At 35.9% G+C, this 19,740-nt stretch overlaps 1 protein-coding gene across 1 annotated transcript in view; it reads right to left on the reverse strand.

Moving 5' to 3' along the window:
• LOC149276246 (leucine zipper protein 2-like) overlaps nt 1-19,740 on the reverse strand; it is a 115,299-nt gene that overhangs the window by 56,823 nt on the left and 38,736 nt on the right. The window contains exons 6-7 of the mRNA XM_089503814.1: nt 10,938-11,000; nt 10,149-10,211 (exon numbers count right to left, since the gene is read on the reverse strand). Of these exons, the coding sequence (XP_089359940.1) occupies nt 10,149-10,211; nt 10,938-11,000 (126 nt within the window). The remainder of the gene's footprint in view (nt 1-10,148; nt 10,212-10,937; nt 11,001-19,740) is intronic.

Genomic DNA, 19,740 nt, shown 5'->3' on the forward strand with positions numbered 1-19,740 from the left:
GAATTGCACTTACTGTGATAGGCAGTAATGCAATTTAGTTATGCAAAATACTGTGAAGGCAAGAGCTCCCCTTAATATAATCTATATATTTTTCTTTATGTTTTTAGTCCTTCTACAGTGACAATGTAGTGTATCAAACTGTAAATAGCTAGCTTAGACCTTCTCAATTACCAACGGTTATCTGACTTACATGGTATCCTTTTGCATAATGCATACAACCCTTGCCTTTGCAGCTTAAAGTATGTCAATGAAATTCCAGTCATTTTGGTCCTATTTATTAAGACAGCAGCATGTATTGTATTTTATAAAGTAACACCCATATGGGTAAACAGTAATTATGTATCCTCTGCTTTCAAAAGTCTTGCATGTCTAAGGAATATATTCTTTATCTATTCACTTCCAGAAGAGTAAATCTCTCAAGCAGAGAAGGACTGGGAAACTGTAATGTGTGTTTATTTAAAGCACGATCATGAATATAAAACCGTATATTATACAGTTCAAGCAGCGTGACAATCTACATACAGTAAGAACACCTTCAACCGTAAACATCCTAAAGAAATTTTTAGCAGAGAATAATTATCTCACCTTATAAAAACAAATTGCCGCATTAGACAGGCCAAGAAACTGATGTGCTCATGAAATACAACAGTGGGAAAAGTAATGAATGCAAAAGTCTTGGAAATGTCAACCTTGTAGAAGCAAAGGGCTTGTGTTATAACATTCATGCAACACCATATAACTACAAGGCCATTATACATCCATGTTACTGCTTAATCAAGAAATAGAATTTTATGTAAGAAGTGCTGAATTTTACTTTAAGTAGAAGCTCATTTTAATTGTATATTGAGCTGCGTTATAAGCCTTTGTTTCAAAAGTTTATAATGTGGGTGAATCCTATTATTCATGATGAGGAATATCCAGGTTCTAGAGCTGAAGAAAGATGTCATGGAACTTTATTAAGCCTGCCCATATACCATCATATAAAAAAATAATGACCTTGCTGACTACGGACATATAGGTCGTTTGAAGGGTATAACATTAAAGCCGCATGGCAACATGTACATAAAATGCCAAGGATGAGATATAAGGCATAAAAACTACTAGGGTGATTGTGACAGAATGAGCTGTCATACAGGAGCCCAAGGTTCTCAGAGATGGCTCCAGCCTGGCTGCCAAACAGGCAGGAACTCCATTGTGTAAAGTAATCCCATTAACAGGATGGCTACCAGGGGGATATTCAGTAGCTAAAGGGGATTAAAGGTTGGGTTGTACCTGTTTATCAATGTTGATTTATGTTAATGAAGGTCTGTGGCTATATCAGTCTATGTTTTACAACAATAAACTGTTCATTCCTGCTGTACTCAGTTCAAGGTAGTTTATTGGGTACACATAGCAGGGTTCCAAGGTGCGCATGCTGACTTGTGCTGGAAGTGATTCTGGGGACAAGAGGAGGATACATGTGGGTGGTCTCTGGGAGTTACTACAGCTCTCTTGGTGAACCCGTTACAGTGATCATTCCCTCTACTCCAATACTACCTTAGAATGAGAGAATTCATTGTTACTCTGTTGTGTGCCAGGCATAGATAATGTTCCTGTCTATTGGATGCGTGGGCAGGTAGCATGCTTAATCTCCTTTTTTATTCTAAATTATTTCTAAATGCTACAAGCTGTTATATCATTTTGTAACCTTTATGAATGATGTTCTTCCTAAACATCTGTGGTTCTGTGTTTATATATTTCATGCAATAAAACTTCAAAGATTAACTTCTTATTCAAGGAAAGTCCTTAGAATGTAATAATAATAAAAAAAACCAGTGGATTAGATTTACAGGCTAATTCATATATACAAAATAATATACAATATTTACGATAATATGTAAAATATGAAGCACATCTGAAAAATATATTATTAATAATAACAATACCACTAATAATAGAGCACCCCCTTACGGGACGCAGGCAGTTTGTCCCACAGATGTCAGTGGGATGTCCCGCTGACATCACTGGGCGTTCCCATTGACGTCGCGGGACATGCTGCTCTTTTAAGAAGGAAATACGGAAAGAGGGGGCATGTCGTTACATCAATCCCACAACCCAGAGATTTCATATCAAATGTATGTTTACGTTTTGTATAAATAAAGTTTCATTAGTTGAAGCCATTTCCTCTTCTGCCTCATTTCTACCAGCTCTAAACAAAACTATTTAAAATAATGCACCCAGTAATACAATTCATTTTTCATTTTTATTTAATATGAACATACTATTTATATAATCTATTTGTACCTTTAGAAACTGCTGTAAGTGGTAATTATAGTAAAACAAAAATAAAAAAACCCGCATTTGAACAAAATACATACTAAAATGTATTTTACATTTGTTTCATTGGGGGTGACCTGTGACTATCCTGCTCTATGACCAGTCTGGGCCTGATTGATAAACCCAATCGTTGAAAAATTTTGAAAAAAATACTTATACTTATATGAACTTCCCAAATCCCTGGTGAAGAAGTTTAATTTTTTTCTGAGAAAAGATGACCTTAAAAAAACTTTGTCATAACCCAACCATGAACACCTATTAAACATCATAAAATCTGATGTCATGCATAAGTACATTTTGGGCCATTATAGTAGATTAGCTAATACTAGGAACAGACGGTTCTAAATCAGCATTAGACATAAACACAAAATTAAAATAACATTAGAGTTTGCAGTTGTTAGACAACATTTAGTGTAACAGTATACATTTTTTTTTATATTCTTATCAAATTCCCATCACTTGTACGAAGATGTACATCGCCAAATGTGCTGATAATTAAACATCTATTTTCTGTTTGTCTACTTGATTTACTCTTCAAGGTTAGATTGGTGAAAAATCTTTACAGATGGGATCCAGCCCATATAGTGTCTAATGTGTTTTCTGTACATCTGTTTTGTTCTCTGAGCTATGAGGTTATGCTAGCGATATAATTGCCTTTGTGTGCAAATTAGAACTAATATGAAAACAAAGCATGCATAAATATGTTTGATTGTGGTTACAAGGTTACTTTAAGTAATTGCATGAAAATAACCTAAAACCATTAGAAATATTATATGTACGGCTTTATATTGACCAATAACTCCAAGGTCTAATAATAGCTATCTAAGGGTAAACTATTTTGAAGAAGACCAAAGTATCTTAGATGAGTAAATAGATTTTAAATGTCTTAACTTTACTTTACACACACATTATTCAGAATTCTATTATTGTGGAACACTGCATTGTGTACCCAGATCAAATATTCCAGATCCATAGGCTTCCAAATAAGGTTAAGAGTTAAATGGGCCTGGGTCTTACTGGGTAACTATCCCCATTGCTCTAAAAGTTGTGACTTATCTTAAAATACAGGAAAATTACAAGTATCCAAGCTTTTTCAAAATATATGTCGGAAAACCTCAAGGCCACGTTGTGCGCTCATGGAAAACATTTGCATTGGATTTTGCAGCTCATTAAAGTTATAATAACATTTATATAGCTCGGGGCTGCATTACAGCACTATGGGATGGAACTACTACCTAGCATAACAGTTATACCCAAGAACCTTCAAATCATAATTCTTCTCTGGGTTACTTATCAAGATATACTATGTAACAGTATTTTCAGGGAATTTTTTTTACATTTCCATAATGTCCTGTGTGCAATAATAAAGTCTTTTTCCATTAGAGCAGGAGCTTGCCGGAGAGTTTGCAGAAGAGTTAAGGTTTTAAATCACCAACATCATTATACATTATGAAGGTCCCATCCTAGTGAGCTTCTGCTGCAGAAAGAGCTTGAATGGTTCCATATATTACATTGTGAAAACAATGAGATGTCATTAAATTATACATTAATCCAGGTCGAGCTCAGCCATTTTTGTAGGAGAAGCTCGTTGGGGTGGGACCTTCATACAGTATAATAAAAGACTGGCAGCAGAAACTTGCCAACGATTGCCCTTGGCATGCCAAATTCAGCAAGTTGAAACCACAAGTGTCCTGGAAGCTCTCCTACCATCTCCCACTTTGGCGAATAGACCTTCTTATATTATTGCGTACAGTAAAACTTTAGTGTATTCAATAGGTGTACGCTCAACCCAGAGTGATGATGATGGTCAGATGAAATTCAAGAGAGCTTGGACAGCTCAAGGCTGGTCTCCCCATTATGCAGGTTAATGATGCAGTGTGAATTTGTAGGCACTGCAGAGATGAAGGACTTAAAATGAAGATGAGTGAGGAGCGCTACAATTCACATATTTCCACATATTTATATCACTGTTAATTGCCTACTTGGATTTTTTTTATCTTGTATCTGTATTTGCATCGTATTACATGTCATGGGAGTTTTAGAAGAAGAAGTTGTGGAAAACCAGACTGCCCTTTTGTTGTATTAAGTAAACGCTGACATAAAAACACCTGACGGGGTAAATTCAATATCGGAGATAAATCTGCCACAGGTAATTGCATAGCAATCCTCCCTATAGATTGGAAAAATGTGATAAGAAAGCTAAATACTGGCCCAGATTCATTAGATACGATATACCGTATTTGCTCGATTATAAGACGAGGTTTTTTTCAGAGCAAATGCTCTGAAAAATACCCCATGTCTTCTAATCGGGGTCGTCTTATAATCAGACCTCAAATAGAGGTCTGACTATGAGACTAAGATCCAGATCCCTCGCACCGCTGCAGGGGACCTGGATCCTTTCACGCGATCCGCGTAGACAACTTACGCTGCAGCCGGAAGGAGGTGTGGCTAGCAGCGGGGGTTGTCTGCGTCCATCGCGCAGACCTTCCCCGACTGTCAGAGATCAGAGTTCCTCGCACCGGTGCCAGTGTCGGTGGCGCACCGGTGCGGGGAACTCTGTCTCCCGCTGCAGCCAGAAGGAGGTTTGGCTAGCAGCGGGAGACAGAAGGAAGACTGCTGCCCCGGTATACAGCAGAAAATTGGAAGCACCGGTAAGTGTGTGTGGGGTGGGTGTGTATCGGGGTAGTGTTAAATGGGGGGGAGACAGAAGGAAGACTGCTGCCCCGGTATACAGCAGGAAATTGGAAGCCCCGGTAAGTGTGTGTGTGGGGGGGGAGTGTTAAATGGGGGCATAGGGCATTTCTGGAGGCAGAGTGCTCTATGAAATGCTTTTTAACCCCCTGAACGCCACTCTGCCTCCTGAAATGCCTTATGCCTCCCTATATGCCACTCTGCCCCATAATATGCCTTTTAACCCCCTAAATGCCAGAGTGGCATATAGGGGTATAAGGCATTTCTGGAGGCAGAGTGGCACATAGGGGGTTAAAAGGCATATCATGGGCCACAGTGCCATATTGGAGTGGCAAGCCTCCAGGCAGATGTGTGTAACTAGGGGGCAGGTTGGAAAATACAAGGAAATAAAAACAAAAAAATATTTTTCTCAATCATAGCTTTTATTAAAAAATTTAATAGTTTACATGAATTAACATTTACTGGTAAAACTTTTTTCCTATAGGGTCGTCTTATATTCAGGCTTTTTCTTTTTTTCCTAAAATAATATTCAGATTTTGGGGGGTCGTCTTATAATCAGGGTCGTCTTATAATCGAGCAAATACGGTAATCTATGAGAGAATTACTATTCAATTACTTGTGATAGATTTATCTCTGGCATTGAATCCAGTGCAGCGTGTTGACAAATGCATGTAAATAGTTAATTTGCCAAGTTTATTCGAGTTCTCAGCACTAATATTTTGATAGACAATGTTTAAACTGTGTGTACATGTTCTTAAGAAGCTGTCTAAGATCAGTGTACATGCTTTTAAGAACTAGTAAAGATTTTAAACATATCTATTTATCTCCAGACCTTACTTTTATTATTAGTTTTAAAATGAAAAGCATGTGTCTACATGCCAAAGAACCCCCTGGGCTATCCAAGACATCATAGCCAGGTTTATAATGAGATCTTGTAGTATCAGGGATACGGATATGACTTTTCATGCATTTAGAGGTTAATAGAAAGGCACATTTGCCTCTAAGCAGCATACGGTATAGTTACACAGAATGTTTCTGTAGTACATCTAGCTTATCGTAGATATTAATCATCTACCTTATTTTATCACCAAGTGATTAAAAGATACCGTTAAGACTTTTTTGAGTCTATTTCAAAGAATATTTTTGTTAAAAAAATGGGAAAAAATTATGTTTATTGAAAGATATTGAAAGATACCAAAGGTATGATTTTTAAAAATGTCATTAGCTTGCCAAAAAGAATAGATCTGTCATGTAAATAGTATAATCTGTTTTCTAAATGCAGTGTAATCAGGAAATAAACAGAGACGGCTTGGGGTAAAAGAATTTAAGTAGGTTCTGTATTGTTTAAATCATTTTTAGATCTACTTATGCCTTGTATTTTTGTTTGTCAATCAGTGGAATTGCTTTCAAAATATTCATTTTAAAAAGTCACCTTATGGAAGCTGTACTCTGTGGCAGAACACGGCACAACTATCAATGTCTAATTCACGTCAACCAATGATCTCCCTTCTCCTCTGCCCAATATTAATAAGGCTGCCTGAATCAGCAAGTTAACGAAAGGAGAGGTTCATTAACTGGGATATATATATACATACCTGGGTGAGCGCTGCTCCTCCGCCCTCCCCCAACATCAGCGGGAACTCCCCCGACGTTAGCGGGTAGCCGGAGCCGAAAAGTTCCCAGGTATGGATATATATCTAAAAGGTAGGTTTCTAATACATATATGTTACTATGTAAACATCTTTACTCGGGTTCCCATATTTCACAATATTTATACAAAATAATGTAAGCAATGTTTGCATGAATATTCAGCCAGTGGCCACACACTGCAGCACCTGATCTGGGGCCAATGGCCTACCAGGCATTAGGCATTTGCCTCTTTTGCCAGATGGCCAGTTCCGGGGCGATTAAAGCTTCTGATTGTTGGGGGTTGTTTCAGGTAGTCTTTGTAAGGATGGGGTTAACAGTAAACCTGGTCCTTATTGCAGGTGTTGATCTGTATAACACATAACTGATACAATGGTATAACATACTTTATGAATTATGTCCAAAAGACACTTCTGGTGAATATGAACTAGGACAGCCCTGGTAACAAAATTACTCCTTATAGGTTAGTTCTATCATCTCCTCACAACTTACATATGGTTGAATACTTAGAAGATACACCCCTACAAGCATTAATATTTTTAAATGACTTTCACATTATACAATCATTTCTAAACTCAGTGGAACCGCTAATATTTATTATATAGAAATGTAGCTTTACTTGCACAAAACATTACATTTCTCATTTCCTATACAAATACAAATGGCATGAACCCTATGCTGTTCGTTGTATAAGCGATGATTCAAAAAAAGCAAAGATTTGTCATCACTCCTTGACAGAAGAACAATAAACTGATGTTAAAAATTCCCATTTAAAATGCAGCATGTAGACCTATAATAAGCTTATAAGGCAGAGCCCTTTTGGAGTCATTCATAACCACTGATTGACCTTGAAGCAATGACTTATGGCATTTTATCAAAGTTTAGAGCAGATGTAATTTATCATTGTGTCTAGAAGTCGACTGTGTCGTGTGAATGCTTTCTACATGATATTATAAACTCAAACAAAATTTTTATGTAAAATCATGGCCTTTATAGTAAATACCACATGGAATAGAATAACTGAACAGATAAGAAACTTTTTTTTTTTCATTTGTGTTGTTGAAAACAGGATATGGATTTCTATCATATAAGTTCAACTAATTACTTTAAAGTATATTACAACAAGAAGAAAATCTCACATTGTAATAAAAAATATAACATATTCTCCCAGGAAGCCTTTTGTTGTTAAATACATACAAATGTATCAATAAATCATTCTACCATAAAGAGGCTTCCATATCTATTCTTCACAGTTTGTCTATAATATATTCCTTTGCTAGGTAGACCGTAAGCCTCTACTTTATAACAAAGTATGTGATAGTAATAGATTATAAATCAACGTATAGAATGCTGAATTCTGTCATACAATACCCTCGGGCACCATGAAACATCTTATAGAGCTAATAAAGTCAAGTGTATTAAGCGTCCTTCCAGCTCTACAAGAGATCTTATTTCAGATTTAGAAGCAAATATCATATAGAGTTGATTTAAGATCCTGTAAATATGTTTATTGTTGTTTTTATGAGTTTTGGGTTGATTGCACCAGAGTTTTATTCGGTTTAACTATAAAATCAGAGCTTCACAGATAATATAGCTGGTTTAAATATAGCTGGATTTGCTCCCATACCCCAAGATTCGATTTTTTTATAAACTCCAATCCAGAATTACTCCACACACAATAAGCATTGAAGCCTGGAGAACTGGATGCCCTCGTCATACAAATCAAGCTTCACAAAACCATTGGTCTGATGTGATGGTAATTAACAATTAAAATTAGGTCCATAAGATGTCCGTCTTGTATTTGTACCATAATATCAGAAAGCTAAACTTTCTGTCTGTATGATCTACGTGATTATTCCTCAAAACAATGGTTAGGTGACGAGAAGTGGGATAATGATTAGATAATGCCACTCTTTGCCACTGAACAAATTTCCTTTGGCCAAAATATTTTAATCCTAACTAATTCAAATAGCGACAAAACAAAAACAGGATAAGCCTATAATAGTTATGGTAATTACCAGAACAGTTACGCTATTAAGTAATGTCATGGAGGTGGATATTGAGGTAGTCATGCTTGCGGAAGATGAGCATATTAATTAAGTATAGTTTTTATTCTCTCTTTTCATTGTGGTCACTATGTCCATTTTTGGTAAAAACTTTCTCATATTGTGTGCCTCTTTCTCCTGCTCTGAAATAAATGGGAAAATTCTGATAGAGAGAGAGAGAGCAAATGAAGCATCCCAAGGTACAACTAGACTTCCATAAAACTCTCCCTTCATCCTTGTTGCGTGTGGACTTTTAAAACTGTACGGCTCTTCATTAGATGCTTACTGATGGGGAATAAAAATGTGTCTTACAAAACTAGGGAAAAACGAAGCGTGCACAAAAAGACATACTGCGATTTAATGAGCTATAGAAAAAAAGAATGGGATCTCTTTAAATCTCTTTGTCACTGAAAATGCGTGTAGCATCAGTTGCAGAGATTAAATGGAGAATCAATTATACCAATACACATACTAATTTGTATGTAGAAGACAGAGCAAGACAATGCTATGAGGAGCATTAGATTTAAATGAGCTATTTGCTACTTATAACCACATTTACATTCACAAGGGGAGAAAAGGCACCTTGGACTCTGAAAGAATAAAAAAATGGTACGAAAGAAAATGTCACATTTTACATTTGTGCAATAAAGCAAACAACCGTTCTTCATATCACAGGGCGTGTAATCAGTGGTGTTTTTAATGTAAATACCCAGGTTCCATCAATATAATACCACTTTCTTTCTGTTCATTATGCATCCTGATTTACATGCCAATATAACAAAAATGATGTAAAAATCAAGATTCCGATATTCCCTGGGCAAAGATCTTGAATATCTAAAATCTGTTTTATTATTAATATTATTATTATTATTATTTATACGTATCATAGGATATATATTTGGTCTTACGTTTCAATTTTTCAATTGAAAAATATAAGTTTTCTGCTAGTAGTATAATTAATACTAACTTCTATAAACCAAGTTCTAGATGCCTAGGTACCTATCCAATTGATGTGTGGCTCTCTAAAGCATTGTGTTTTTTGGAAACTTGTAGTATGAAATTAATGAAATGATATCTGAATTGACTGTTTGTGTCATTGGGCACGTTCATAGACATTTTCTAAGTGTTTTCTGGCACTGGAGCAATTTTCAGGAAATATACACGCACAACGTTAATTTAATATGGATAAGGGAGAAGAAGTTTCAATTAAAATCCCATTTCATTGGCCAATACCAGCATTGGATTAGCAGCTAAATGCAATACTTACAAATTGTTTTCGAGACAAACACAAATTACATTTGTCTCTCTGTAACCAACAGTAATAAATTATGTCATCTGTACAATTTTAATACCTTTTTAATAACTTTTAAAATAGATTTATTAAGCAAATTGTAATCAATATTTATCTAACAAAGCAAGAGTTCTACTAATCTGAATACATTAACTCACCTTGGAAACTAAATCTTTCTTCCCATACCGGAGCTCTTTCAATTGGGCTTGTATCCGCTTTGACTATAAAACCAGGAAACATAAGAGATTAAAAAAACAAATTCAAGTTTCGACTGAATCCATTTTAAGTCTGTTGTATACACCAAACGGCCATGTTCTATTGGCCTCTCAAATGTCAAAATACAGAACATGCACCATGTACATAAAACACTGGCCTAAATAGATTCTAGTCTATTCAAGAAAGGTTTGTATCATTTTAAGGTGGGCTACACAATATTATTAAGCCATTTTAAACCAATGTTATTACTGGTGTTAGTTTGTAGGCAATGGAGTCTTAAATAGAAATGTTTGCATTGATTCTTTCTACAAATGTCCCCTATTTCTGCAACGAGAGTCATGAGCCAGTGGAGAGACTACTGTTAAGCCTCATCTCTTCCATCTCCTTCTGCATCCATGAAAACGTGGCGGCCAAGGTACATGTCTGGTCTGTTTTCTAGCGCTGTAAAATACAAGATGTTCCTTTGCAAAAGAACATTTGGTAACCGTACAAACATGTAAATGTTACCAAATATATATATGTAAATATTTTCAAATCTACATAACCTACAACGAGGAGTATCATGTAACCTTACTGGAAAACAGAAATAACATTTTAAATAGACAGATTCAATCAGAGAACACAAATTTTCAAATACAGTATATGCTCATTTTATAAACAGTTGTTTTATGAATAAGAAATATCTGTTAAAAAAAGTATTTAAAAGTATTTAAAAAATAAATTCCATTTACCTCTTCAGCACGAAGTCCACAGAGCTTATTTCCTGATAACAGTTTGTTTTTGAGGCTTTTATTCTGGAAAGTGAATAGAAAAATGGATTTCATTACAAAAGACTGTAACAGTTCTTGCATGCTTCCAGAATTCATTAAGTAAATAAAGAAAAAACATAAAATTAAATAAAAATATGTATACCTTATGTATTAGTGAAAATTAACAGTTGTATGCACATTGTAGCATATTTGTTTCACATACAATATTTAACGATAAAATCCCAAGAGGCTTACTTTTAGCTCAAATGAATAAAAGGAGAAGTAGGAAATTATTTAAAATATGTTAAGTAACCAAAAACGTCAGAAAACTAGAGTATGTCACCAAAAAAGTGAGCTGGCGCTTTTGTGTATTAAGGTATGATAAATGGTATGACCATGGCATCTTAGAGAGTTTACAATAGCTATCCTCATCATTAAGTTATCATCTAAAAAGTCCCATATAGACTTTTCTGATACATTCTGGGAAAAATGAATGTGGACAGCAGAGTTCATTAGAATCTTAATAGTGGGGTAAATGGATGAGAGGAAAGAAAGGCAAGAGGGAAGGAGATGGAGAGGGATAGCGAGAAAGGGGACACAGAGGGAGGAAAGGAGCATTGATATTGGGAAAGGAATGACAAGTTGGAATCTGATAGCAGAGGGAGACACAAAGGTGCAGGCTATGGGTTATCCCACCGCTAAAGATAAACCTTGACAAAGAGTATTAGATCTTACATTTCCTGATACGTAATGCATATTTAAAAGGAAACTGTCACAAAAAAAACCCACAAAAATAAATAAATATATATATATATATGTATAAAGAAAACAGATGGTAATCAATAAATACTTTGCTTATATATTTTAGTTTTAATTGTGTGCATTTCAGAAGCTATTATAAACATAAAAGGAACATCTGCTCTTCTCTTGCTAAATATTCTTGTTATGTTTAATCCACAAGGTAAAATACCTTTTCTAGATAATTGGTTTCAAATTCATTTTGCTGAGTTGCATGCATTATTCACCATGCAGTAGCTACACGGTCATTATTCTTATATGTAGGAAGGAAAATCTGGGTAATCTTTAGCATAATATTGTATAGATTTTGTTTACTTATTTTTTTAACCCTATATAGATTTCCTTTAGCAATGCAATAAAAAAAAATTATCTAAAAAAGATGTCTGCTTTTATAAAATGTATATTCTCTCATGTCTCCCAAGATTTGTATGCACTGTATATATGTATTTTATTTAAACAACTTATATAGACACCACTACCCAGCAAACATTCTGAGCTCCTAGAAAGAGAGGAGTGGATGAGGTTGGCAGAGAAGGTAGGGGGACATTCTTTTTTTTTAATTTATTTTTTATTAGTAATTAAACATACAAAAATGTGATAAATACGTTCAATTGTGAATAGATCCAATAGTATAAATAACAGCCAAAAGGTAAAACCATCGTCTGAATTAGTGATACAGGCTTCATGTCGGAGCCTCTTCGGATCTAAAAAGTTGGACATTCTTATATCCCAAGCGATAAATACAGTGACGGTCAAATATATAGTGCGGCGTCGAATAAAAGCCTTAATGGGCTGTAATAAGATTATATTAGGGAGGCAGGAAGACATTCTGAGAAAGCGTAATAAAGGAAACTAAGGAAACATGGTTGTATTGTTTTGTTGGGAGGTGGGAAAACCACCCCAACCTAGGGAGTAAAAAAAAAAACCTCTGTGTTTAGTTAGGTGCTCAAAGGAGCAAGGATTTCTTTTGTATTTTGTTTTTTTTCTGCTGATTTGAAGAAAATCAATTTTACCTGGATCTGGAATTTGTTTTTGTGTTACCCTAGAAGACAAGTGGTTTTTAAAGATCTCTAATAAACTCCTTGTGCTTTAAAAGACGTTAAGTCACAATATATATATATATATATATATATATATATATATATATATATATATACACAATTGAGTGCAACCTGAACTTGAACCACAGAAACACAGGGAGACTGTTGACTCATCTATTAGGATAGATCGCTATTAGACTATGAGCAGATATATGTTAGTATAAAAAGACTTTAATATGCCAATATAGTTTATGCATTGCACTACCTAGAATATTTGATATGCTTAACATTTAATTTGCACTTTGATATATACCTAAACTCTTGCCTCTGCGACTTCACAGCAATTTAAATGCTAAAGCATATCGCGGTGTAGCATTTTGTAAACTCGTTCGCCCTGTGCTTGTTGTAGTGATTTACTCATAATTTATCAGGATACCGCATAGAGATGTGGACATGGTTCATATTTCTGATTATCGCCTGCTGACTGAAAATGTCCTTTTTTCTAATCTGCCATAAACCAGTGTGAGGTAGCCCCTGCATACTGTAACTATCCTCGTTTTTTTTCTCAGATGATCTACTATATTTCTTCTACCGAATATTAATAATAGCTCTCTAGTTGATTTAATATTTTCAGCAATCTGCATGTAGAAGTTCTGCATTCAGATAAATATGAAAAAAATACTGCAACTTTTTCTTGAACCCGTTTTAAAAACTACAACCTTAAAAGTAGGATAAAGTTAAAATATAATTCTTGTTCCAGAACCACCAATGGATGTTTGATACGTGCAACTACGGAAACTTCCCAGGGTAGACTACCTGGAGCTGTCCATCTTCATGTAGAGGAAGGGCTAGCCACGTGCAAGCACAGGGATAGTCCAAGATGACCTCAGGCTTCCTGCAACGCCACATCAATGGGATTTTAACACTATGGAGGGTCACCACAGTCTCCCAAAGGGTGCCCAGAAGTAAGGGCAATGGTGAGGAAGGGGCAACAGGCGGTGCTGCTCTGGGTTAGGCCTTGGAGAGCACCCAAGATAAATACATTATTTGTGTATGGCCATTGCCCAAAGAAAGAGGAAATTGAGAGCTCTCACAATAAGAACATGACCCACTTTACCAGAAGGCTAAATGACAAAAGCTATGTCTATGGCTAAAATAAACAAATGGAGAGGCTACAATCCCATATAAATTTGAATAATAAATCCAAACGTAGCTGGGTGCTGCAACGCCAGAAGGACCCGGTCCAGGTTCCAAGTTGCGACACAAAAACCGATAGTTGCGCCAGCCGACACCAGTATCACACAAGGAAGTCCATGCATGTATAAAAAAATACATTTATTGAGCGTCCGTGGACAATAAAATCGAAAGGAACAACAGTACGTGAACACGAACAAACAAAAAAATGGCTAAACCGCTTGACGCGTTTCGCACAAACTGTGCTTAGTCATAAGCTAGCAAAGCATCAGAGAAATGTTATTTATATAACCAAGGAAAGACTACCTATTAAAGAGCTTTGGTATACAGGATAATCCATAAAAATCTAATACTTCCTCAAAGCACTGGGCATGCATCCCTGATACTGTAGCAATGCGCAAAGTTAACATTAGAGGATTAGACCTTTAAACTGTGTATTAAAACTCGAATATCCACGACTCCCGAGACTATAATTGATTTTTTGCTGTCTTTCCCTTTTATGGTTATCCTGAAAGGTTTTTCTCCCACAAAATGCACATTGTGCTGTCAAACCTAAAGTAAAGGAACATACTGTTATGGTTTTCTATCCGAGAGCTGGAATATGCTAATACAAGGATCAAGAAATTTCCCGAAACAGTAACAATAAATAGCAGCTTCCCTAATGGCAAAAGCACATGAAGCGAAAGATAAAAGCACAGGCATTTACTCATATAAATGTATATGTAAATAACGTTAAGCATTTTAAAAAGCTCTTTGAACACTAAAGGACACATTTTTATGGCCCTATTTCCACATTTTATGTAAAATTTAGGCATTAACCTTACAAGTGCCTGACTGGTGTTTAATTACAAATTCATTTCCAGATAATCGTTGGGCCATTTTAAAGAATATTCCTGGTGACTGATGTTGTGTGCCAATGTGATCTAGCCATAAGTGGGGCAATTTGCAAAGGATCAAACAATTATCCCCCATTACTGGTGTGTGGGGGGGGATATTATGTCAACACAAACAACAACTTTCCCAGTCTACTAATAGAATTGAACATAAAGGCTAACATTACAGATTTCTAGTTTGTATATGGAGGGTCGGAATAGGGATTACACAGCTGCATGCTACAATTTAACGGCTGAAGGACCAGATCTGCTACACTAGCAGCCATAAAGGTTAGTAGGCAGCTTCATGGGCTCTGGTCCACCAGGTATTGCGCAATGGCCAGGCCTGGTCATATTTTAAAGTTATTCATAGCTTAAGAAGACAAAGCTGGTAGTTCTACATGTGTTTTTTTATTTTCTAGGTTGGGAAAATGTGCATATTAATTTTTTAGATTTATGGGCAGTAGTCAAGTCTCAATATAGCAATAGGCAGTCTTCTCAATAAAAATCCATCGAAAAGTCAGACGCTCTCGACCCACCCTGTAACCTGTACCAGCATTAATACTGAAGTGGACATTAAAACGATACCAATATTATTTGCATATAGACTATCGATATGGTATACGGTGACATTGCTTCCATTAGTTCCGGGTGAAGTATGAGAATTAATGTATAATACAACTAACGTATTATAAATAAAATATATTTCACATTATGCATTCAAGGCAATACTTTTGTACAATATGTAATAGGATTGAACCTTCAGATTTATATATAGAAAGCTTTAACAATATCGATTCACAATATTGACATTCTATTTTTATCACTTTTGTATCTTAACTAAATAACGTTCCCAAGTAAATCCTATATGGCTGTATAAACAAATAATAAAAACATATTTTCATAAACCTACGTTTTGGTTTAAAATGAGCTTTGGCTGGTAAGCCATCAACACTAAGAAATCAACCAAGGCTATAATTTGTTTCAAACAATGAGCAATGTATATGCTTGACAACTTCAAGTTCTGCTAAATACAAGTTTTCCTTCAATCCGATTAAGCCCCTGAAGTGACTACCATCTGCTATGGTGAAGACACAAGACATGTGAAATTCTATATGCTGCAGGACAGAAGTTTCACAAGCAATTTTGTTTTGGGCGATTCTCCTCTTGATGCCCCAATATCCAAGGAGCTGCCTAGGAAATTAGCCAATAAAATGCTAAGTAGATTGCCATTCATAAGTCAATGCTGCAAATGCATGCAAAAGCTACACAAGGAAAATCGTTACTAGTTATTAAATTCATGCATTCCCAATCGTGATACGTAAGCAAACTACTACATGATTTGATGCTAAAACAGTCATTTTGTACACTGAAAGATGAGGGTTGTTCAACAGGAACAGAAAGCTGGATGTATTATTGCAATAGCATGCGTATCTCTTCTCACTATTATTATTTATTGATTTATATGTTGCCATCATATTCCACAGTGCTGTACAATGGGTAAATAAGAAATAACAAGTAGTGCATCACATAACAATTATAACAAATAAAAGATGATGAGGTTCCTGCTGAAATCAGCGTACAATCTCATTATTGCTCACTCTCTCTTTCACTCTCTCTAAATGTTTCTCTGCCAACTACTTCTGCATCTTTTTCTCCATCTTCTATCTTTTATCTTATCTCTTCGTCTGCATCTCCATAGACATAACCCAGCAGGAACTTCTGCCCAAATGGTGACGCATTAGGTGATGTCCTCTCCATGATCCTCCAATTGGGGGGGGTGTCACTGCAAGTGAGTGCAATATGACGCCACTTCTGATTGGAGGATCAGGAAGAGGACTTCACCGCAAGCACCACAATTTTAGCGGAAGTTCCCTCCAGGTTATGTCCGCAGAGATGCAGATAAAGATAGCAGTTTGAGGATAGAAGATAGAAGATGAAGAAAGAAGAGAAGGGAAAAGTAAGAAGACAGAAGATAAAGAAGAAGAAGTGTTCAGTTGAAGCAGAAGTAGTAGCAGAAGCTAAAGTGGTTGACAGAAAAGGTAGAGACACATTTAGAGAGAGCCTGAGAGAGCGAACAAGAATGAGAGTGTGTGAGAGTGAGTAAGAGTATGAGTGAATGTGGGTCCATGAATTTAAAATAAAAATTTGGCGCTTTACGCTTCTTTTCATCCGATTTGTTGGGGGTCTGGTCCCGGTTTTCTGGCTGTGTACGAACTGACACCAAATTCACCAAAAAATCTGTAAATTTCCAATTGGGAGAAATCCGCATGCACAAGTCTATTCCATATTATCCAAGAGGCTCAAGCATCATGAATACACTTGAGATTCCAGCTGCTCTTATGGACCAGCACTAGGGCAAACAACTTGCCACATCAGGATAATGATCATTTACAATTGGAATAAAAAAATGATTTCCAGTCTACCCCATAAAAGGATACTTAGAAGTAAGGGTTTGAGTTACCAGATGCAGAAGGATAAAATATTACAATATAATATATTTTTGCTACTACAGCGAATAGCATTAAACATCCGACTACTTGATGTAAAGAGTCAATATATTTATGCGCTTCTGGAAATTTATTGCAATGTATGTTTCCTCTACACCTAGACCTAGATCAGAAATAAACAGAAAGTAACCCATTTGCTTAAAATTCTTTGTAATAACATAAATGGAGCCAAGGAAAATTCCATTGCGGTGCTACGGATTTCATGAACTGAGCTGCAAATGTTATCAGGCTGCAGAACTCACGGTATTTGTTCATGAATCCATTAAAGCAGATTGAATTGGAGACAGGAAATCTGTGCAAATCAAAATGAAATTGCCAGAATTCTGATTCTGTTTTATTCTGAAAAGCTTTTTTGACATCATATATTTGTGGAACTTGATTTACTCTTTGGAACCACTTTATCTTGAATCTCAGTTGTTAAGTCGGTTATAAAAAGAATATGAGAAATATATTTACATATAGGAACATGTTGTAATTTTTTATTCAATATAATACATTTCTCACATTCATATATATATATATATATATATATATATATATAGTACCATGGAAAAGTTCTAGGCAGGTGTGACAAAATGCTGTAAAGAAACAATGTCATGTAAACAGTATAATTTTTATAACTTAAAAAATGCAAAGCGAGTGAACAGAAGAATAATCTAAATCAAATCCATATTGGTTTGATTCATATCATAGAAGTCTTGCAGTAAAAAAAGCCATAATTCTGATGTGAAAGCAAGGTCATGCGACTATTCATGAAAACTGAAGTGGGGAACAGAAAAATGTTGGCTGAGTGAAAATTTAAAACACTTGGCTGTAGCAGAAAACAGTGAAGCAGGTTGGAGGTTCCTTGCAAATGGAGTTGGGTATTTGTTCAGAATTCATGGTCTCCCCAATGCTGAGATGTACAGGGAGATACAAATCCACCATGCAATACCATCAGGAAAGCAGCTACATGACCCCAAATGTATTCTGCAGAACGACAATGACCTAAAACTTATAGCCAAAGTCATTAAAGAATTATGTTTCGTGGAAAGAAGAACAAGAAGTCCTGAAAGTGATGGCTTGGCACCCACAGAGCCCTGATCTCAACATCATCGAGTCTGTCTGGGATTATATGAAGAGAGAAGCAGCCGAGGCACCTAAATCAACAGAATTATGTTTCATTTTCTAACATGTTTGGAACAACCTTCCTCCCAGGTTCCTTAAAAATCTGTGTGGAAGTGTACCTTCTTCTTCTTTTCTTCTGTTCAATTACTTTGAATTTTGTTTAATGAAAAATATAAACTATTTGAAAGCATTCTTGCTTTAAAGCATTTCCTCATACCTGCTTAAAACCTTTGCACAGTACTGTATATATGTTAGGCTATAAGCCTACAGTAGTATATAAGTTCCAAAATTACATGTTTTTTACAACTCTGATTTAGAATGAATTCTAAAACAACTTGTTTCTTGCATCAAAGCTGATGAGTTTGCTGGAATAACTATTTTATTTTATTGCATGGCTCCCAGCCCTGATGAATAACAGCCATCAGTCCTGAAAGGCTCCTTTCAACATCTACAAATTTCATAGAGAGGCGTTTTCCAATATCTGACAGACTTTATTAGTAAGATGAACAGTCTTAAGCCAGTGCAAGAGAAAAACCCATCATAGTTTAATTCCACTTTCTTACTCCACTAGAAAAATAAAATTGTTACCTCTCCTAGATTAACCCTTTGGGCCACTAAGCTGTCCAATGGAACCACAAAGTGAAATATCTAAATTCTGGTACATGTGCAATAAAACACAGCCTGTTATGTTGGATTCTTAAATTATTCGAAATTAAGACTAGGTCAACAGCCTGTTTTTGTTTTCATCAGTGTATATATCATGAATTGGGCCACCGTCTCTTTAATGATAGCATTTTGGTGCAAATTGATGAATTTTACAGGTGTCTGTACTCAAAAGTACTTTTGAAACTGAGCCGCCCCAAGACATTGTGCTGCCTGGATCCAAGGGTGAAATGTTGCCCCCCCACTACAACCACACCAACCAAAACCACATTCATTATGTTATATAATGATTAATAAATTCAGTCTCTCAAGCTCTCAGGCTCTCACTAAACTCTCTCACACTCTCTTTCACTCTTACTCACGCTCTCACAATGTCTTTCTACTTTCTTCACTGACTGCTACAGTGTCCCTGTGTTCTTTCTCGCAGCTCAGCTTCTTTTCATGCCTCTTGTTCTTTTGTCTTCTTTTTCTGTCATCTTTCCTTGTCCTCTTCTCCCTGTGTCTTCTTTCTTTGTCTGCTTTTCTGTGAACCTGGCCTCCCGGATCCTATATTTGCCCACCTATCAGCCCTTTGCCCCCCGTAACTCACATACACACTAGC

This window comes from Sceloporus occidentalis, unplaced genomic scaffold, assembly GCF_023333645.1.
Source record: "Sceloporus occidentalis isolate IW3139 unplaced genomic scaffold, rSceOcc1.0.p SCAF_243, whole genome shotgun sequence".
Taxonomy (NCBI): domain Eukaryota; kingdom Metazoa; phylum Chordata; class Lepidosauria; order Squamata; family Phrynosomatidae; genus Sceloporus; species Sceloporus occidentalis.